The sequence below is a fragment of the Heteronotia binoei genome, chromosome 2 (assembly GCF_032191835.1).
Source record: "Heteronotia binoei isolate CCM8104 ecotype False Entrance Well chromosome 2, APGP_CSIRO_Hbin_v1, whole genome shotgun sequence".
NCBI classification, from domain to species: Eukaryota; Metazoa; Chordata; class Lepidosauria; order Squamata; family Gekkonidae; genus Heteronotia; species Heteronotia binoei.
In genome coordinates, this window is record NC_083224.1 from 3,459,498 (window position 1) to 3,481,697 (window position 22,200).

A 22,200-nucleotide genomic window follows, 5' to 3' on the forward strand; every position below is an offset into this window, starting at 1 on the left:
CGGAAAAGCGGAGCACCAGCTCTCAGCTCTGGGGTAGCTTGTGCGAAAACAGAGAGAAGCGCCAAGAGCAAAAGGGCTCTCCGCCCGGAACAAGCCTTGTGCGAAATCGGTCTGCCTTTCTGCAGCCTCTGGGAATGTCGCCCGCCACAAAGACATCACAGGGGAGGCCGTGTGGAGAAGCTGAAGATTCTCAGCTCCCGGGCTCATTGGACTTATTGGGAAGCCACGTTGTTCAGGCTGGTTGCGCTGTGGTTCTCCAAGTACAGGATCCCCAGCACTTTCCCCTGAGGCGAGGCGCCTTTGGGGCCTGCGGATTCCATCGGCAACGTTGCACTGGAGCCCAGCAACTCTTCAGCGGAGTTCTGGGAATCGGTGTCTTCGGAGGAAAAGCTGCCGTGTCGGGAGAGCTGGAAGTACTGGGCCGCTTCGTTCCTTCTGCTACGTAGGCCTCTCCGTGGGACGGTCACGCACGTCCAGTCGGCGGATGGCAGATCCTCACAGGTCTCTGGTGCATGGTTAGCCCTTAGGCAAGAGGGGTGGGTGGGAAGCCTTAAAGGAGGAGGGGTCCATGTTGGTGTGGGGAGACTTTCTGAGGACTCTTCGCCGGGGTTCTGGCCCCTGGAGGCCTCGCTTTGAGAAACAGCCTGCGGGGAAGCAAGATAAGACTCTTCCCTTCCCAGCTCTTCCTTGTCTGCTCCACAGGAAGGACGCTCTCGGGAGCCAGTTCTGTTGGGATCCTGGTTCCTGGTTTTCCCCAGAGCACCATCAAAGTAGAGATCCTCGTCTGGGGCTTCAGGAGGCGGGACAGGATCCACGTTAAGAGGGTCACCGTCCTCTCTGCAGATCCCAGCTCCCCCTTCTCGGTTCTCCTTGCACTGGGCCAGCAGGCCTTCCAGAATCTGTCTGGCTTCTTGGCATTTCTCGAAAGCTTCACCCCACACCTCGAGGCCCTTTCCGCTGCGCATGCTGGAAGCCTGGACCTTCATGCGCTGGAATTTCTCAGGGGAAAACTCGGAGGGCAGCTGGAGAGAGCTCTCCAATTCACACAGGGCCTCTGCGGTCCTGGGCTCACCCCCTCCGGCTCTCCACTGGGCCAGGCGTTGCTTGCAGTCAAGAGTAAAATGTGCGATCTGGGGTGGGGAGAAAATTATTTTTATTATTATTTGATTTGATTTGTATCCCGCCCTACCCCACCGAAGCAGGCTCTGGGTGGCTCACAACATAAAAGTTCTAACAACAAAATTCAAATTTTAAAATACAATAGCAATTTACATAATTAAAAACATTAAAATCAATACATCAATCCAACCGTGTGCTATCTATAGACTTCCTTCAGTATTTTTGGTGCCGGTCAGTTATAGGCCAACCGGAAGAGGACAGTCTTACAGGCCCTGCGGAACTGTCCAATATCCCGCAGGGCCCTGACCTCTTCTGGTAACTGGTTCCACCAGCAAGGGGCTGTGATTGAGAAGGCCCTGTCCCTGGTTGACTTTAACCAGGCCTCCTTTGGCCCGGGGATTACGAGCAGATTTCGAGAGCCAGATCGCAGCACTCTCTGGGGGACATATGGGAAGAGACGGTCCCTAAGGTAGGCAGGTCCTAGACCATATAGGGCTTTAAAGGTAATAACCAGCACCTTGTACCGGACTCGGTATATTATTGGCAGCCAGTGCAGTCCCCGGAGGCCCGGCTGAATGTGCTCCCGTCTAGGGAGCCCTAATAACAGCCGAGCGGCGGTGTTCTGCACTAGCTGCAACTTCCGGGTTCGGCACAGGGCAGCCCCATGTAGAGGGCATTACAGTAATCCAACCTTGAGGTGACCGTTGCATGGGTCACTGTTGCCAGATCGTCCCGCTCCAGGAAGGGAGCCGACTGCCTCGCCCGCAGGAATGCTTACTTCCTCTTACCGCGGGCACCTTCTTCTCACTTTCCCACCACCTACAGATGTCTTCTGCTGAGTCAGACCCCCTGCCAAGTCACGGACAGCTTTGGTTACTCCAACAGGTGGCCGCTTGCCAGGGAGGGGCTCAGGTTTTCCACGTAGCCCACCCACCCTCCCGTCCAAGCGCTTCTCCTGATCATCAAACCCGTTTCACATAAAATAAACTCCCACCCAGCATCGCCTCTCTCTGACTGGGTGTCAAGCATTGTATCTTTTACTTTGATTTCTACTTAAAGTATGTAGAATATAGAACTGTTACTAACCCTGAACTGTGTTTTGGCACATCAAAGTAGCAACCCCCACCTTTCTCCTTTCGACTTTGACTAACAAATGCAGGAATGTCCGCTTTTGAAGATAAAACCTCCCGGGACCAATTCAGCCCAGGAAGCGCTGGCCACAATAGAGATAAGGGACTCAACGTGTGAATTTCACACGGGAATGTAGAATTGTTCGTGAATCCTTTGTTGATAGAACCTCTGATGTGCCATTTTAAAAAACGTAGTCTACTGATAGAGAGTATCAGTCTCGATACCTAACTCTTCTGAGCAACATGGATTATCAATAAACCATACTTTGTTTCAAATCCAAGGACTGGTTATTTTGGAATCTCATGCTTGACACTGGGATGCAGCTTCAGCCGCTTAACCACAGCAGTCTGAAGACTGGTTCATAAGAACATAAGAGAAGCCATATTGGATCAGGCCAACGGCCCATCCAGTCCAACACTCTGTGTCACACAGTGGCAAAAAATTTTATATATACAGAACAGAGACAGCTGCTTCCAGAGGCTTGGCCACAGCGACGTGGTGCTGGGTATCTTCAGCGAATCAAGGCAGTCAACACCAAAGGGGCAGATTATTTCATTTAGAAGCCCGACGTTAAAAGGCAAAGGCTGGAGAGGACTGCATCAACATATGGAGCAGAGGTCCATCGTTAGCTATTAGGGTACTGATGGAACTCTCTGTCTGGGGCACTGATGCTCCATATTCTTGGTGCTTGGGGGTGGGCACAGTAGGAGGGCTTTTAGTGTCCTGGCCCCACTGATGGACCTCCTGATGGAACCTGGGTTTTTTGGCCACTGTGTGACACAGAGTGTTGGACTGGATGGGCCACTGGCCTGATCCCACAGGGCTTCTCTTATGTTCTTATGTGACACAGAGTGTTGGACTGGATGGGCCACTGGCCTGATCCCACAGGGCTTCTCCTATGTTCTTATGTGACACAGAGTGTTGGACTGAATGGGCCACTGGCCTGATCCAACATGGCTTCTCTTATGTTCTTATGTGACAAAGAGTGTTGGACTGGAGGGGCCACTGGCCTGATCCAACAGGGCTTCTCTTATGTTCTTATGTGACACAGAGTGTTGGACTAGATGGGCCATTGGCCTGATCCAACATGGCTTCTCTTATGTGACACAGAGTGTTGGACTGGAGGGGCCATTGGCCTGATCCAACAGGGCTTCTCTTATGTTCTTATGTGACACAGAGTGTTGGACTGAATGGGCCACTGGCCTGATCCAACATGGCTTCTCTTATGTTCTTATGCGACACAGAGTGTTGGACTAGATGGGCCATTGGCCTGATCCAACATGGCTTCTCTTATGTGACACAGAGTGTTGGACTGGAGGGGCCATTGGCCTGATCCAACAGGGCTTCTCTTATGTTCTTATGAGACTCAGAGTGTTGGACTGAATGGGCCACTGGCCTGATCCAACATGGCTTCTCTTATGTTCTTATTTGACGCAGAGTGTTGGACTAGATGGGCCATTGGCGTGATCCAACATGGCTTCTCTTATGTGACACAGAGTGTTGGACTGGAGGGGCCATTGGCCTGATCCAACAGGGCTTCTCTTCTTTATTCCCAAACCATTTCTCCAACCTCCCCAACAGAACAGGACGATCAGAGGATTAAAAAGGACGTGTTACTCTTATCCTTTGGCAAGCCAACTGCCAGAGCTTGTTTTCATCTCAAAGCTAGGCCTGAAGCCAGATGGAAGTGGTCCAGGGCTAGTTCTGTCATCTTACCAAGAAAAGGCAGACTGGAAAAAAGCTATAATGGGCCAGATGCTTCCAAAGACGGCTTCTTAAGAAGACATCTAATTGCTTCAGTGGTGTTAACTAGGGCTTTTTTTGTAGCAGGAACTCTTTTGCATATTAGGCCACCCCCCCCCCCCCCGATGTAGCCAATCCTCTCAGAGCTTACAGGGCTCTTCTTACAGGGCCTATTGTAAGCTCTTGGAGGACTGGCTATATCAAGGAGGCGTGGCCTTATATGCAAAGGAGCTCCTGCTACAAATAAAGCCCTGAATATAGTAGTGGACAGGGCTTTCTGTAGCAGGAGCTCCTTTGCATATTAGGCCACACCCCCTGATGTAGCCAATCCTCCTGGAGCTTACAGTAGGCCCTGTACAAAGAACCCTGTAAGCTTTGGAGGACTGGCTGCATCAAGAAGGTGTGGCCTAATATGCAAAGGAGTTCCTGCTACAAAGAAAGCCCTGCTGTTAGCAAAACTGCCTCCACCGAGGACATATTTGGGTATTTTCTCCAGAGGAGATTTCACTGTCTCCTGGAACAACGCATTTATTTTATTTACTTCATTTATATTCCATTTTGCTCCTCAAACAGGACCCAAAACAGCTTTCATCGTTCTCCATTGAATCCTCACAACCACCCCGTGAGGCAGGTTAGGTTGAGACCGTGTGTGTGGCCCAAGCTTCCATTGCAGAGTGGGGATTCTGTCCTGGGTCTCCCAGGACACTCTAACCACTGCACCACACAGCCAGGAGGGGCCACAGATCCAGTGGGCAGGCAGTGTCCTCTTCCACACTTCCACACTTTTAAAGGTAAAGGTAGGCCCCTTTGCAAGCACCAGTCGTTTCTGACTCTGGGGTGACGTTGCTTTCACAACGTTTTCACGGCAGACTTTTGACGGGGTGGTTTGCCCTTGCCTTCCCCAGTCATCTACGCTTCCCCCCTCAGCAAGCTGGGGACTCCTTTGACCGACTTTGGAAAGATGGAAGGCTGAGTCAACCTGAGCCAGCTACCTGAACCAGCTCAGGGGGAAGCGTTTGTGAATTTCCTGGCATTGTGCCGGGGGTTGGACTAGATGACCCTGGCGGTCCCTTCCAGCTCTACGATTCTAGGATCCTACCTTGTCGCGGAACTTGTAGAGATCCAGGAGGGTTTCCAGCTCTGCCCCTCTCATCTCCATTTCCATGTAGAACACGGTCAGCTTGGCCTGGAAAGCCCCCTTGGCAGACTCAAAAGCCTCCATCTCGGGGAATCTGGATCCCTGGACCTTGGCGGCTTCCTTGGAAAGCGACAGGCCACGGTTATAGTGGACCTAAGCAGGGAAGAAAGCGAAGGACGTTCTGAAATTGCCTGTTCTGAGTTCACTCGCTGGGCGTCGTTGCTAGGTTTGGAACAACTTAGGCTCATGATATCTCAATGCTCAAAAACTGCTCACCATTCGGAGAAACCCTGTGACCTTCTCAGAGGCTTCCAACTGGCCACGGTTGAAGCAGAATGCTGGCTAGAGGGACAGTAAGAAGAGCCCTGCTGGATCAGACCAGTGAGGGTCTGTCCAGTCCAATAACGGGAATGTTCCTAATCCATGTTTCATAACAACCACAGATACATGACAATTCAGAAGACCGTAGATTTATATCCCTCCTTCTCTCTGAATCAGAAACCGATTTCCCACTCAGCCTACGCCGCTCATCTTTTCAGCATGCCTCCTCTTTTCAGCATGCCATTTCCCACTATCTGCCCTGGAGCTTCATAAGAACATAAGAGAAGCCATGCTGGATCAGGCCAGTGGCCCATCCAGTCCAACACTCTGTGTCACATAAGAACATAAGAGAAGCTCTGTTGGATCAGGCCAATGACCCCTCCAGTCCAACACTCTGTGTCACATAAGAACATAAGAGAAGCCCTTTTGGATCAGGCCAATGGCCCCTCCAGTCCAACACTCTGTGTCACATAAGAACATAAGAGAAGCCATGTTGGATCAGGCCAATGGCCCCTCCAGTCCAACACTCTGTGTCACATAAGAACATAAGAGAAGACGTGTTGGATCAGGCCAATGGCCCCTCCAGTCCAACACTCTGTGTCACATAAGAACATAAGAGAAGCCCTGTTGGATCAGGCCAATGGCCCATCCAGTCCAACACTCTGTGTCACATAAGAACATAAGAGAAGCCCTGTTGGATCAGGCCAATGGCCCCTCCAGTCCAACACTCTGTGTCACATAAAAACATAAGAGAAGCCCTGTTGGATCAGGCCAGTGGCCCCTCCAGTCCAACACTCTGTGTCACATAAGAACATAAGAGAACCTCTTGTGGCAGTGAATTCCACATGTTAATCACCCTTTGGGTGAAGGACTTCCCTTTATCCATTTTAACCTGACTGCTCAGCAATTTCATTGAATGCCCACGAGTTCTTCTATTGTGAGAAAGGGAGAAAAGTACTTTTTTCTCTAATTCTCCATCCCACGCATAATCTTGTAAACCTCTATCATGTCACCCCGCAGTCGAAGTTTCTCCATGCTAAAGAGCGTTTCAACCTTTCTTCATAGGGAAAGTACTCCAGCCCTTTAATCATTCTAGTTGCCCTTTTCTGGACTTTCTCCAATGCTATAATATCCTTTTTGAGGTGCGGTGACCAGAACTGCACACAGTACTCCAAATGAGACCGCACCATTGATTTATACAGGGGCATTATGATACTGGCTGATTTGTTTTCAGTTCCCTTCCTAATAATTCCCAGCATGGCGTTGGCCTTTGTTATTGCAATCGCACACTCTCTTGACATTTTCAGTGAGTTATCTACCACTACCCCAAGGTCTCTCTCTTGGTCAGTCTCTGCCAGTTCACACCCCATCAACTTGTATTTGTAGCTGGGATTCTTGGCCCCAATGTGCATTACTTTGCACTTCGCCACATTGAACCGCATCTGCCATGTTGACGCCCACTCACCCAGCCTCAACAGATCCCTTTGGAGTGCCTCACAATCCTCTCTGGTTCTCACCACCCTGAACAATTGAGCGTCATCTGCAAACTTGGCCACTTCACTGCTTACTCCCAACTCTTGCATCTTGCATCGCCGTTTTTGCGCGGTAAACAGAAACCACTAAAAACCAGTTTCTTGTTGCAGCACAAAAATGGGGCAGAGAGTTGAAATCGGAAGGATGCCACTTTGAAAAGAGGAACATCAGAGCGACATAGGCTGAGGGGGAAATTGGTCAGAGTTTCAGAGCAGCTTACAATCTCTTTATTTTCTCCTACAACAAACACCCTGTGAGGTGGGTGGCGCTGAGAGGACTCACACAGCAGCTGCCCTTTCAAGGACAACCTCTGCCAGAGCTACGGCTGACCCAAGGCCATTCCAGCAGCTGCAAGTGGAGGAGTGGGGAATCAAACCCCATTCTCCCAGATAAAAGAGCTACGGCTGACCCAAGGCCATTCCAGCAGCTGCAAGTGGAGGAGTGGGGAATCAAACCCGGTTCTCCCATATAAGAGAGTTCTGGCTGACCCAAGGCCATGCTAGCAGGTGCAAGTGGAGGAGTGGGGAATCAAACCCGGTTCTCCCAGATAAGAGAGCTCTGGCTGACCCAAGGCCATTCCAGCAGGTGCAAGTGGAGGAGTGGGGAATCCAACCCGGTTCTCCCAGATAAGAGAGCTCTGGCTGACCCAAGGCCATTCCAGCAGATGCAAGTGGAGGAGTGGGGAATCAAACCCAGTTCTCCCATGTAAGAGAGTTCTGGGTGACCCAAAGCCATGGTAGCAGGTGCAAGTGGAGGAGTGGGGAATCAAACCCGGTTCTCCCAGATAAGAGAGCTCTGGCTGACCCAAGGCCATTCCAGCAGGTGCAAGTGGAGCAGTGGGGAATCCAACCCGGTTCTCCCAGATAAGAGAGCTCTGGCTGACCCAAGGCCATTCCAGCAGGTGCAAGTGGAGGAGTGGGGAATCAAACCCGGTTCTCCCAGATAAGAGAGCTCTGGCTTACCCAAGGCCATTCCAGCAGGTGCAAGTGGAGGAGTGGAGAATCAAACCCGGTTCTCCCAGATAAGAGAGCTCTGGCTGACCCAAGGCCATTCCAGCAGTTGCAAGTAGAAGAGTGGGGAATCAAACCCGCTTCTCCCAGATAAGTGTCCACACACTTAACCACTACACCAAACATTACAGTCTCAAATCTCCCATCAATAAGACTTAAGAATTAAACTTAAGCGTCAAAAACATTTTTATGTTTTCAGAGTTTCAAAGAGTGGATCAATCAGATGCAAATCTGGATCATTTCCCACAATTCCTTTCTGTGTCGTTCTGTTCCAGCTGAACTTGACTGGAGTCTCTCTCTTTCTCCCAGCTCAACTTACTGTGGCTTCTTTGAAGAATTCCTTAAACGTCAGGTAAGACTCTTCAGCAGTCTCCCGGCTGCTCTCTGCAGATTCCAGCTCGCTGAGTTCCAGCTCCCCTTCTTCCTCCATCCACAAGCTGAGCTGCAGACAGAAGCACAGGGAGATGCTGGAATTCCACAGGGATCAAGGCTGTCCCACTCAGAACTTTCTTTGGTCCCTTCAGAGTCTGCTAAAGTCACCAATTCCCAGACATTTCAATCCCTGCCTCCCACTGGAATGGTTAAAAAGGTAAAGAAGAAGAAGTTCCAGCAGTTGTAAGTTGAGAAGTGGGGAATCAAACACTGGACATTTATTTTTTTGCGATGCTTTGAAACAGGGGTGGCCAAACTTGCTTAATATAAGCGCTACATAGAATAAAAGTCAAATGTTTGAGAGCTGGAAGGAAGGGAGGGAGGGAGAGAGGGAGGGAGAGAGGAAAGAAGAAAGGGAGGGAGGGAGAGAGGAAGGAAGAAAGGGAGGGAGAGAGGGAGGGAGAAAGGGAGGGAGAAAGGGAGAGAGGGAGGGAGAGAGGAAAGAAGAAAGGGAGGGAAGGAGGGAGGGAGAGAGGAAGGAAGAAAGGGAGGGAGTGAGGAAGGGAGAAAGGGAGGAAGAGAGGGAGGGAGGGAGAAAGGGAGGGAGAGAGGAAAGAAGAAAGGGAGGGAAGGAGAGAGGAAGGAAGAAAGGGAGGGAGAGAGGAAGGGAGAAAGGGAGGGAGGGAGGAAGGAAAAAGGGAGGGAGAGAGGGAAGGAGAAAGGGAGGGAAGGAGGGAGAGAGAGAGGGAGAGAGAGAGGAAGGAAGAAATGGAGGGAGGGAGGGAGGGAGGGAGAGAGGAAGGAAGAAAGGGAGGGAGAAAGGGAGGGAGGGAGAACATAAGAGAAGCCCTGTTGGATCAGGCCAGTGGCCCATCCAGTCCAACACTCTGTGTCACATAAGAACATAAGAGAAGCCCTGTTGGATCAGGCCAGTGGCCCATCCAGTCCAACACTCTGTGTCACATAAGAACATAAGAGAAGCCCTGTTGGATCAGGCCAGTGGCCCATCCAGGGACGGTGGCTCAGTGGTAGAGCATCTGCTTGGTAAGCAGAAGGTCCCAGGTTCAATCCCCGGCATCTCCAAAAAAGGGTCCAGGCAAAATGGTGTGAAAAACCTCAGCTTGAGACCCTGGAGAGCCGCTGCCAGTCTGAGAAGACAATACTGACTTTGATGGACCAAGGGTCTGATTCAGTAGAAGGCAGCTTCATATGTTCAACACTCTGTGTCACATAAGAACATAAGAGAAGCCCCGTTGGATCAGGCCAATGACCCCTCCAGTCCAACACTCTGTGTCACATAAGAACATAAGAGAAGCCCTGTTGGATCAGGCCAATGACCCCTCCAGTCCAACACTCTGTGTCACATAAGAACATAAGAGAAGCCCTGTTGGATCAGGCCAATGGCCCATCCAGTCCAACACTCTGTGTCACATAAGAGAAGCCCTGTTAGATTACGGAGTGGTTTGCCATTGCCTTCCCCAGTCATGTACACTTTTCCCCCCAGCAAGCTGGGTACTCATTGTGCCAAACTCAGAGGGATGGAAGGCTGAGTCAACCTTGAGCCGGCGACCTGAACCAGATTCCACTGGGATCAAACTCAGGTCGTGAGCAGTGCTTAGGACTGCAGTACTGCGGCTTGACCACTCTGCGCCACGGGGCTCCTTACTGGAACGGTTACCAGGTTAGAAATAAAAGTATGATTGAAATTAATCAATGGAATTTGAGAGGAGGGAAAGCTCTACGTAGGTGTGAGACCCCAGGTGCTATCACATGGCACCTAGCCTCTGCTTAAAAACCTCCAAGGAAGGAAAGCCCACCACCTCCCGAGGAAGCCTGTTCCACTGAGGAACTGCTTTAATTGTAAGAAAGTTCTTCCTAACATTTAGCCAAAAATTCTGTTGCTTCAATTTCAGCTTGTCGGTTCTAGTCCAACCTTATGAAACGCCATTCCACCCTCTATGTGACAGCACTTCAAACGCATGAAGGTGGCTATCATATCACTTCTCGGTCATCTCCTTTCCAGGTTAAACATGCCCAGCTGCTTTACCCTTTCGTCACAGGACTTTCGTCATAGGACTCTCATCATCTTTGTTGCCCTCCTCTAGACACGTTTCAGAGCTCAGCGGGTGGACGTTTTTCTGCAGGGAGGCAGAAGGGGTCAGGTTCCCAATACCGTAGCCCCAGTCTTTTCCCCAACAGCTTTTCAGACTGGAAATAAATCTTGGAAGCAGCGTTCCCTCTAAGCTGAGTTAGCGCGAGCTAATTCACCGGGTTTTAGCCTCCAGCTCACACATTTTTGTCTTAAGACAAATTGCCCCAGTCCAAGCTAATTTCTGCAGTAGCTCACAACTTTTAATGCCAGCAGCTCGCAGGATTTTTGCTCACGAGATTCTACAGCTTTGTGGGAGCGTTGCTTGGAAGATCTGCTCACGGAACTCCAACGTTCCATGCCAAGCGGCAACATCTGGGAAATCCACCTCCGCTTTGTGTCGAACATGCGCAGAGCCTCCAATTCTTTAATTCGCCTCATCTCCTGTTTGTGTCGCTGCAATTAGTTTCGCTCATTCACTTTGATTCACCTTATACAACAACGGCGCTTTAAGTGGATCTCAATCAAGGTGGCAAAACGTTCTCACAATCAAGCAACCGGCGATAAAGGAGCCGTCCCTACGAATCCAAGCCGTGGATTTCATAAACAGGCTTTATTACAACCCCGTAAACAAAATGAAAAGTAAATCCTATTTCACGCTGCGCTGATCCCTTTAAAATTAATCGACAGTGCTGTAGGTTTTGGAAACTTGCAGGTTGGATGAAATCCCTTCCTAATTGGTATCCAGCCATCCGGTTCAACGTGATTATTGAATGAGCACTAACCACATTTCTACTCAGCTGCGGGGAGTTTCTCTGCTGTTGCAGGCAGGCAAAGGAAAAACCGTTTTAGCAATCTGGAAACCAAACCTAGGCCCGTTTCCCACTCACCTTACGCCGCGCTCACGTTCCTCTTCTCAGCGGAGCCTCCTTCCGAATTCACACTATCTGCCCCAGGGCTGCAACTAGCGTTGGTTTTTTCGCACGTCAAACAGAAACTGGTTTTTAGAGGTTTCTGTTTGCAGCGTGAAAAAGCCAACGCAGCTGATAGTGTAAAATCGGAAGGAAGCCCTGCTGAGAAGAAGACACTGGATTTATATTCTGCCCTCCACTCAAGTGTCTCAGAGCGGCTCACAATCTCCTTTACCTTCCTCCCCCACTACAGACACCCTGTGAGGTGGGTGGGGCTGAGAGGGCTCTCACAGCAGCTGCCCTTTCAAGGACAACCTCTGCCAGAGCTCTGGCTGATCCAAGGCCATGCCAGCAGGTGCAAATGGAGGGAGTGGGGAATCAAACCCGGTTCTCCCAAACAAGAGAGCTCTGGCTGACCCAAGACCACTCCAGCAGCTGCAAGTGGAGGAGTGGGGAATCAAACCCTCGGTTCTCCCAGATAAGAGTCCGCACACTTAACCACTACACCAAACTGGCTCTCGTGAGAGTGGCATAAGGTGAGTGGGAAACCGTCCTAGTGTTTAGCCAAAAACTCTTCTGATTTCGTTTCAGATTGTTGGTCCTGGTCCAGCCTTCTGGGGCCACAGAAAACAACTCTGCACTCTAGGACAGCCCTTCAAGCACTTGAAGATGGTGATCATATCACCTCTCAGCCGCCTCCTCTCCAGGCCACAAGTCAGAAGCAACTGATAACACTTCACACATACACACAGGTGCCTGACAAAGGGACCTCTGACTCCTGAAAATTTAAACCCTGGAAATCTTGTTGGTTTTTAAGGTGCAGCTAACTTGACTCCAGCTGCAAACTGAAATGCCTTCTGATCGACTTTCCTAAACATCAGAGCCGAGCATTTGAGGAAAGGACCTCAAATAACATACAAATATAATAAAAAGTATAAATCGATGGTGCGGCCTCATTTGGAGTACGGTGTACAATTCTGGTCACCTCACCTCAAAACAGATATTATAGCATTGGGAAAAGCGCAGAAAAAGGGCAACTAGAATGGATTAAAGGGTTGGTACCCTTTCCCTATGAAGAAACATTAAAACGCTTGGGGCTCTTTAGCTTGGAGAAACGTCGACTGAGGGGTGACATGATAGAGGTTGACAAGTTTCTGCATGGGACAGAGAAAGTAGAGAAAGAAGTAATTTTCTCCCTTTCTCACAATACAAGAACTCGTGGGCATTTGATGAAATTGCTGAGCAGAGAGGTTAAAATGGATAAAAGGAAGTACTTCTTCACCCAAAGGGTGATTAACATGTGGAATTCACTGCCACAGGAGGTGGTGGCGGCTACAAGCAGCATCAAGAGGGGACTGGATAAATAACTGTAGCAGAGGTCCTTCAGTGGCTATTAGCCACAGTGTAGCCTCAGTGGAACAGGCTTCCTCGGGAGGTGGTGGGCTCTCCTTCCTTGGAGGTTTTTAAACAGAGGCTAGATGGCCATCTGACAGCAATGAAGATCCTGTGAATTTAGGGGGAGGTGTTTGTGAGTTTCCTGCATTGTGCAAGGGGTTGGACTAGATGACCCTGGAGGTCCCTTCCAACTCTATGATTCTATGATTGTTGGAACTCTCTGTCTGGGGCAGTGATGCTGGGGGTGGGGGCCAGAGTGGGAGGGCTTCTGGTGTCCTGGCCCCACTGATGGACCTCCTGATGGTGCCTAGTTTTTTTGACCACTGTGTGACACAGAGTGTTGGACTGGATGGGCCATTGGCCTGATCCAACATGGCTTCTCTTATGTCTTATGTGACACAAAGTGTTGGACTGGATGGGCCACTGGCCTGTTCCAACAGGGCTTCTCTTATGTTTTTATGTGACACAAAGTGTTGGACTAGAGGGGCCACTGGCCTAATCCAACAGGGCTTCTCTTCTGTTCTTATGTGACACAGAGTGTTGGACTGGATGGGCCATTGGCCTGATCCTACAGGGCTTCTCTTATGTTTTTATGTGACACAGAGTGTTGGAATGGATGGGCCATTGGCGTGATCCAACAGGGCTTTTCTTATGTTTTTATGTGACACAGAGTGTTGGAATAGATGGGCCATTGGCCTGATCCAACAGGGCTTCTCTTATGTTTTATGTGACACAGAGTGTTGGAATGGATGGGCCATTGGCCTAATCCAACAGGGCTTCTCTTATGTTTTTATGTGACACAGAGTGTTGGACTGGATGGGCCATTGGCCTGATCCAGCAGGGCTTCTCTTATGTGACACCAAGTGTTGGACTGGATAGGCCACTGGCCTAATCCAACAGGGCTTCTCTTATGTTCTTATGTGACACTGAGTGTTGGACTGGAGGGGCCATTGGCCTGATCCAACAGGGCTTCTCTTATGTTCTTATGTGACACAGAGTGTTGGACTGGATGGCCACTGGCCTGATCCCACAAGGCTTCTCTTATGTGACACAGAGTGTTGGACTGGATGGCCACTGGCCTGATCCCACAAGGCTTCTCTTATGTGACACAGAGTGTGGGACTGGATGGGCCATTGGCCTGATCCAACATGGCTTCTCTTATGTTCATATGACCCCACAGGTGAGTGGTGTGAGTGTCCGGCCAGCCTCTGATGCCACATGGCTCCCTCCTGGGCCCCGGAGGGCTCACTGACCTTGTGGAACTCGGCCTCCATCCCCCGGATCTTCTGCAGGAACTGCAGATGCTCCAAGCGGCCGTTGGACCTGGTCACCAGGGCGTGCACTTGCTCTTCCACCAGATTGTAGAGGCCCAGGGCACAGTCTATGCTGCTCCTTGCAAAGAGAAACAAAACAGCATATCACTGGCTTGCCTCAATGTGCCCAGTGCATGAGAACGTAAGAGCCCCGCTGGACCAGTTTTCTGTCTAGTCCAACATCCTGTCTCACATAGCGCCAGCCAATTCCTACCTGGCCTCCGGGGAGAAGCTGAGCCGGGCCGCCTCCTTTCTCAGCCTGGCCAGCGTAGCCCCGCCTTCTCGCTGCAGGCTGAGCAGCTGGCCATTGGACAGAACACCCTGCATCAGCAGCTGGTGCCGCTCCAGTTCCTGCACCACTTCCTGCAAGAACACAGAGGCAGCAAGTCACTATCCCAGAGGTCTAATTCATTCATTTTTGCATGGCTGTGGGTGTAGTGCAACAGGAGAGCTGACGTTTGCTTGCCTGCCTGAAACTCTAGCTCTTTTTCTGGTGAGCTAGGCTTCTTTTGGAGGGGGGTGGAGAGAATTGTGACTGCCCCAAGGTCACCCAGCTGACTCCAAGTGAAAGAGGGCTGAATCAAACCTAGTTTCCCAGATTAAAGTATGCCCCTCTTAACCACTACACCAAACTGGCTTTCCCTGGATGTCTACCAATAACGTTTAGCCACGACAGTTAAACAGGCCTTCATAGGAGCCTACACTGTACTGCGTTAGACTTTTGGTCCATCCAAGTCAGTACTGTCTAATCAGGGCTTAGGCTCTTTAGCTTGGAGAAACGTCGACTGCGGGGTGACATGATAGAGGTTAACAAGATAATGCATGGGATGGAGAAAGTAGAGAAAGAAATCCTTTTCTCCCTTTCTCACAGTACAAGAACTCGTGGGCATTCGATGAAATTGCTGAGCAGTCGGGTTAGTATAGATAAAAGGAAGTCCTTCTTCACCCAAAGGGTGATTAACACATGGAATTCACTGCCACGGGAGGTGGTGGTGGCTACAAGCATAGCCAGCTTCGAGGGGATTGGATAAGTATATGGAGCAGAAGTCCATCAGTGGCTAGTAGCCACAGCGTATTGTTGGAACTCTGTCTGGGGCTGTGATGCTCTGTATTCTTGGTGCTGCGGGGGCAGAGTGGGAGGGATTCTAGCCTCACTGGTGGACCTTCTGATGGCACTTGGGGGGGGGGGGTTGTGGCCATTGCATAATAATAATAATATAATAAAATTTTATTTATACCCCGCCCTCCCCGCCAGGGCAGGCTCAGGGTGTCTTACAGGATGTGGCAAAAGCCATATTGAACAATAAAACATGACACAGAGTGTTGTACTGAATGGGCCATTGGCCCGATCCAACATGGCTTCTCTTATGTTCTTAAGTGACACAGAGCGTTGGACTGGATGGGCCACTGGCCTGATCCAACAGGGCTTCTCTTATGTTCTTATGTGGCACAGAGTGTTGAAATGAATGGGCCATTGGCCTGATCCAACAGGGCTTCTCTTATGTTCTTAAGTACTTCTTCACCCAAAGGGTGACTAACACATTCACTGCTGCACGAAGTGGTGGAGGCTACAAGCAAAGACAGCTTCTAGAGAGGATTGGATAAAGGTATGGAGCAGAGGTTCATCAGTGACTACTGGCCACAAGGTATAGAGTGAACACACTGTCTGGGGCAGTGAGGCTCTGTCTTCATGGTGCTTGGGAGGGGAAACAGTGCGTGTGTGAGCCACTCTGAGACTCTTCGGAGTGGAGGGTGGGATATAAATCCAATATCTTCATCTACCTCACAGGGTGTCTGTTGTGGGCGAGGAAGGGAAAGGAGATTGTGAGCCAATCTGAGACTCTTCGGAGTGGAGGGTGGGATATAAATCCAATATCTTCATCTACCTCACAGGGTGTCTGTTGTGGGGGAGGAAGGGAAAGGAGATTGTGAGCCGCTCTGAGACTCTTTGGAATGGAGGCGGGATATAAATCCAATATCTTCATCTACCTCACAGGCTGTCTGTTGTGGGGGAGGAAGGGAAAGGAGACTGTGAGCCGCTCTCAGACTCTTCGGAGTGGAGGGCGGGATATAAATCCAATATCTTCATCTACCTCACAGGGTGTCTGTTGTGGGGGAGGAAGGTAAAGGAGACTGTGAGCCGCTCTGAGACTCTTCGGAGTGGAGGGCGGAATATAAATCCAATATCTTCATCTACCTCACAGGGTGTCTGTTGTGGGGGAGGAAGGGAAAGGAGATTGTGAGCCGCTCTGAGACTCTTCGGAGTGGAGGGCGGGATATAAATCAAATATCTTCATCTACCTCACAGGGTGTCTGTTGTGGGGGAGGAAGGTAAAGGAGATTGTGAGCCGCTCTGAGACTCTTCGGAGTGGAGGGCGGGATATAAATCCAATATCTTCATCTACCTCACAGGGTGTCTGTTGTGGGGGAGGGAGGGAAAGGAGATTGTGAGCCGCTCTGAGACTCTTCGGAGTGGAGGGCAGGATATAAATCCAATATCATCATCTTCTTCTTCTACCTGAGGGAGCCATGAGGCACCCCCTTACTCCCTTACACTCTTACTCCCCTGCACTTCTACAGAAGAGCACGGAATTTTAGCGGTGCCCCAGCGCCTTCGGGTCGAAAGCGGCTGAGCGGTGCCTTTTGCACAAAGGCGCCATTTGGCCACTTTCAATCCAAAAGCGTCCAGGCGCCGCTAAAACCCCAAGCTCTTCGGAAGCTTCCAAGGAAATTGGCCGGAGCTGGGGAGGGGGGGGTGCGTGGGAGGCGTGGCACAGAGGGCTGCCCGCAGCTGGGTCCGTTTGAGGGACATCTCTAAGTCAGCAGCTAGCAGCTCTGCATTTAGTTTGCTTTAAGAAGGCTACGAGGAGTCCATTACGCCCTGGCCACTTGCGTGGCCATCAGGAAAGGGCACGAGGAGTCCATTAGCAGCTTCCGAGACCGGGTGCCCACCTGCCTTCCAGCCCAAACTGCTTGGCGGTAGGAAGACAGTGCCGCCGTGCTCGCGCCGCCAGCCGATCTGAAGATAATGACTCCAACTTGAAGCATTCTGAAGCTCAGAGAGATGTCGATCCAATTAAGGGAGACTCCTGTAATGGACCTGGGCCAATTCCTGCCTCCGGATGGAGGGGATTCTTCTCCGGCTTCAAAGCCCTCGTCTGTACAAGGGCAGACGAGACCAGCAGCCATTTCTGGGTCTCAGCAGTTTATTTCTGCGTTACCTGCAGACTTCTTAGCTGTTCCTTCTTCTCCAGCTCCTGGATGGTGCTTTGAAGCAACTCCGATGCCTTCCGGAGGTCACCCATAAAGTGCTGCATCTTCTGAAGGGCGAAAACGAGACAAGGATCCTGTCAGACAAAGAAGCTAACAAGGACAAAGAAGATGACAGGCGGGGCTAATGAAAGGGAGACACACAGAAGGATATGGGGTTAAGGCTGTCCACCACCCAGATGATGCGCACCGAGGGAGGCCAATCGGGGCCGCCCCCTGCACCCACTTAGCTAATGGGCACAGTGAAAGGGGCTGGCGTAGTTCTGGCTCCCTCCCACATAGCATGCTGGGGCCAGATGGATCTGGACTGATCCCCCCAACACAGCTCACCCACAGCAAGGGGAGGGATCTGGGATCCAAAATGCTTTTTAGGAAGAAATACACGTGATCTCCTATTGGCCACGGACCCTGATCAAGAATGTTCCAAAGCCAATTGGAAGCAATGAGAGGGAGGGGAGGGGAGGGGGAGGGGAGGGAAGGGAAGGGAAGGGAAGGGGAGGGGAGGGGAGGGGAGAGGAGGGGAGGGAGGGAGGAATGAGAAAGAAAGGGAGGGAGAGAGGAAGAAAGGGAAGGAGGAAGAAGGGGGGAGGAAGGAAGGAAGGAAGGAAGGAAGGAAGGAGAAAGACAGGGAAGGAGGGAGGAAGGAAGGAAGGAAAGAGGGAGGGAGGGAGGAAGGAAGGAAGGGAGGGAGGGAGGAAGAGAGGGAGGAAGAGAGGGAGGAAGAGAGGGAGGAAGGAAGGAAGGAAGGAAGGAGAAAGACAGGGAAGGAGGGAGGAAGGAAGGAAAGAGGGAGGGAGGAAGGAAGGAAGGGAGGGAGGGAGGAAGAGAGAGAGGAAGAGAGGAGGGAGGGAGGGAGAGAGAGAGGGAGGAAGGGAGGAAGGAAGGAAGGAGAAAGATGGAGGGAGGGAGGAAGGAAGGAAGGAAGGAGGAGGAGGGAGAAAGACGGAGGGAGGAGGAGGAAGGAAGAGGAAGATGGAGGGAGGAAGGAAGGAAGGAGGGAGGGAGGAGGAGGAATGAAGGAAGGAAGGAAGGGAAAGAGGGAGGGGATGAGGGGATGAGTGGTCATGGCGACAGACACCTGGAAGTACTGAACCCACTCGCTGTGGCAATACGGGAAGGTGCCCTCCAGGGCCCGGGTCAGCTGACTACTGTCCACATGGCGGCTCAGAGCTTTCAGAGAGCTCAGCAGCTCCACCTGCAGGGAGGACACAGCAAGACAGTCAGTGGGGGGAGGGGTCAGAAGGCAGGGTCCGCTTCCTTTCCAGGAGGGGAACAAACTTGAGCCTGAAGTGCCTCCTCCATTCGGGACTGACTTTGAAGAGGCTGGGAATGAAGAGATTGTGGATGGCCAGGAGGGGATCCCTCAGGCACTTTGAGCAGTACGGGTCCAAGATGGCCTGGAAGGGTGGCAGGAAGCCAGCAGAGGCCTTGGTTACCCACTTGCAGTGATACTTTTCAGGGGCAGCCCTGGACAATTCCCACATCTCCAAGTCCACCATGGAGATGAGGTGCCATTTTACAGCCTGGCCTTCTACTCTGCAAAATGCCAGGGGGGGGATCTGCTGAGGACCGTGGCATGGATGGCAGTGCCATTTCCAAGAGCGGAGACAACCGAGGGCCATGCCTAAGTGGCAGAGCCTCAGTTTCCCATGTGCAGACAGGATCCCTGCTGTTCATCCCACAGGCTCCTCAGGTGGAAGCAACCACCTGTTGTCTTCTGGCAGGTGCCATTCAGCAGCCCTCATTAACCCCTGGAGAAGCCCGCACCACCCAGTTTGGTGTAGTGGTCAAGTGTGCATATTCTTATCTGGGAGAACCGGGTTTGATTCCCCACTCCTCCACTTGCTCTTGCTGGAATGGCCTTGGGTCAGCCAGAGCTCTCTTCTCTGGGAGAACCGGGTTTGATTCCCCACTCCTCCACTTGCACCTGCTGGAATGGCCTTGGGTCAGCCAGAGCTCTCTTCTCTGGGAGAACCGGGTTTGATTCCCCACTCCTCCACTTGCACCTGCTGGAATGGCCTTGGGTCAGCCAGAGCTCTCTTCTCTGGGAGAACCGGGTTTGATTCCCCACTCCTCCACTTGCACCTGCTGGAATGGCCTTGGGTCAGCCAGAGCTCTCTTCTCTGGGAGAACCGGGTTTGATTCCCCACTCCTCCACTTGCACCTGCTGGAATGGCCTTGGGTCAGCCAGAGCTCTCTTCTCTGGGAGAACCGGGTTTGATTCCCCACTCCTCCACTTGCACCTGCTGGAATGGCCTTGGGTCAGCCACAGCTCTTGCAGAGTTGTTCTTGAAAGGGCAGCCGCTGTCAGATCTCTCTCAGCCCCACCCACCTCACAGGGTGTCTGTTGTGGGGGGAGAAGACATGGGAGACTGTAAACTGCTTTGAGTCTCTGATTCAGAGAGAAGAGCGCGGTATAAATCTGCAGTCTTCTTCAGTCTTCTTTCTCCACTTCTTATATGATTTGGGGCAGTGAGTGGCTTGCTGTCCTTTTGACTGGGAGGGGCAGCCCAGGAGAGCCCCAGGAGAGCAAGGTCTGTTTGGGCTGGCTGGATCTCTAGCCAGCCCAAGCAGGCCTTGCTCGCCTGGGGCTCTCCTTTCTTGCATCAAGTTGCTTTTGGCTGGGGGGGGGGGCGCGCAGCATATGCTAATGAGTTATGCTAATGACCTCCACCACCTATTTTTTTACCAAACAACCCCTGAATGCCAAACAACTGAATGCCCAGCATGGGATATCAACAGGTAAAGGTAGAAGAATAGCACGTGGAAGAGGTGAGCGTTCACCTGAAGGACTCACCTGCAGGCCAGGGAGCTTGTCCAGATGGGGCACGGCTTCCTTCTCCGCCAACATCAGCACAGCACGGATGGAGCCAGGTGAGGCTTTCTGCGAGGAAGAAGAGGGTTAAGAGTCATCATCTCCTAAAGCCGGACCTTGCAGGGCTTTCTCTGTCGTTTGCAAAGGTGGCTTCGGGAGAGGGCAAACTAGTGAGCCTCGGCTTGGCATCGGGTCTGCCTATCTTCAAGACAGGATCCTTCATGAAGGCCCGTTGCAAAGTTTTGCTCTACGGCTACTGAAAACACATTCAGTCTTTCCGTTGCAACAGTTATAAGGACATAAGTGAAGCCATGTTGGATCAGGTCAACGGCCCCTCCAGTCCAACACTCTGTGTCACATAAGAACATAAGAGAAGCCATGTTGGATCAGGCCAATGGCCCTTCCAGTCCAACGCTCTGTATCACACAGGGGCCAAAACCCAGGGGTCATCAGGAGGTCCACCAGTGGGGCCAGGACACCAGAAACCCTCCCACTCTCACCCCCCCCCCCAAGCACCAAGAAAACAGAGCATCACTACCCCAGACATAAGATCAGAGAAGCCATGTTGGATCAGGCCAATGGCCCCTCCAGTAGAACACTGCACCACACAGTGGCCAAAACCCAGGAGTCATCAGAAGGTCCACCAGCAGGGCCAGAACACCAGAAAACCCACCCACTCTCATCCCCCAAGAACCAAGAATACAGAGCATCACTGCCCCAGACACAAGAACATAAGAGAAGCCATGCTGGATAAGGCCAATGTCCCCTCCAGTCCAACACTCTGTGTCACACAGTGGCCAAAACCCAGGTGCCATCAGGAGGCCCATCAGTGGGGCCAGGACACTAGAAGCCCTCCCACTGTGCCCCCCCCAGCAACAAGAATACAGAGCATCACTGCCCCAGACAGAGAGTTCTATCTATACCTTGTTGGCTAATATCCACAGTTGGACCTCTGCTCCATATAAGAACATAAGAGAAGCCATGTTGGATCAGGCCAATGGCCCATCCAGTCAAACACTCTGCGTCACACAGTGGCCAAAACCCAGGTGCCATCAGGAGGTCCATCACTTCTAGACCTTCTGGTGAACCTCCTGATGGCCCCTGGGTTTTGGCCATTGTGTGACACAGAGTGTTGGTCTGATGGGCTAGTGGCCTGATCCAACATGGCTTCTATTAAGAACATAAGAGAAGCCATGTTGGATCAGGCCAATGGCCCATCCAGTCCAACGCTCTGTATCACACAGTGGCCAAAATACACACACACAGACTCACACTGTGCCTAATAGTCACTGATGGACCTGTGGCTAATAGCCACTGATGGACCTCTGCTCCATATTTTTATCTAACCCCCTCTTGAAGGTGGCCATGCTTGTGGCCACCACCACCTCCTGCGCAGTGAATTCCACATGTTAATCACCCTTTGGGTGAAGAAGTACTTCCTTTTATCCGTTTTAACCTGTCTGCTCAGCAATTTCATCGAATGCCCACGAGTTCTCGTATTGTGAGAAAGGGAGAAAAGTACTTCTTTCTCTACTTTCTCCATCCCATGCATTATCTTGTAAACCTCTATCATGTCACCCCTCAGTCGACGTTTCTCCAAGCTAAAGAGCCCTAAGCGTTTCAACCTTTCTTCATAGGGAAGGTGTTCCAGCCCTTTAATCATTCTAGTTGCCCTTTTCTGAACTTTCTCCAATGCTATAATATCCTTTTTGAGGTGCGGCGACCAGAACTGCACACAGTACTCCAAATGAGACCGTACCATCAATTTATACAGGGGCATTATGATACTGGCTGATTTGTTTTCAATTCCCTTCCTAATAATTCCCAGCATGGCGTTGGCCTTTTTTATTGCACACGCACACTGCCTTGCAATTTTAAACACAATTTTAATTTTAATTTAATTTTAATTTAATTTTAATTTTAATTTAAAATTTAATTTTAAACACAATTAAAATGTGTCCATTTTAACCTGACTGCTCAGCAATTTCATTGAATGCCCACGAGTTCTTGTATTGAGAGAAAGGGAGAAAAGGACTTCTT

General features: G+C 51.1%; 1 protein-coding gene across 1 annotated transcript in view; it reads right to left on the minus strand.

Moving 5' to 3' along the window:
* Nucleotides 1–203: 203 nt before the first annotated feature.
* KIAA1755 (KIAA1755 ortholog) overlaps nucleotides 204–22,200 on the minus strand; it is a 50,179-nt gene continuing 28,182 nt past the window's right edge. Inside the window, exons 7-14 of the mRNA XM_060233514.1 lie at nucleotides 20,143–20,229; nucleotides 18,424–18,540; nucleotides 17,297–17,395; nucleotides 14,290–14,438; nucleotides 14,016–14,154; nucleotides 8,315–8,437; nucleotides 5,093–5,284; nucleotides 204–1,130 (exon numbers count right to left, since the gene is read on the minus strand). Coding sequence (XP_060089497.1) covers nucleotides 213–1,130; nucleotides 5,093–5,284; nucleotides 8,315–8,437; nucleotides 14,016–14,154; nucleotides 14,290–14,438; nucleotides 17,297–17,395; nucleotides 18,424–18,540; nucleotides 20,143–20,229 — 1,824 coding nt within the window. The 3' untranslated portion in view covers nucleotides 204–212. The remainder of the gene's footprint in view (nucleotides 1,131–5,092; nucleotides 5,285–8,314; nucleotides 8,438–14,015; nucleotides 14,155–14,289; nucleotides 14,439–17,296; nucleotides 17,396–18,423; nucleotides 18,541–20,142; nucleotides 20,230–22,200) is intronic.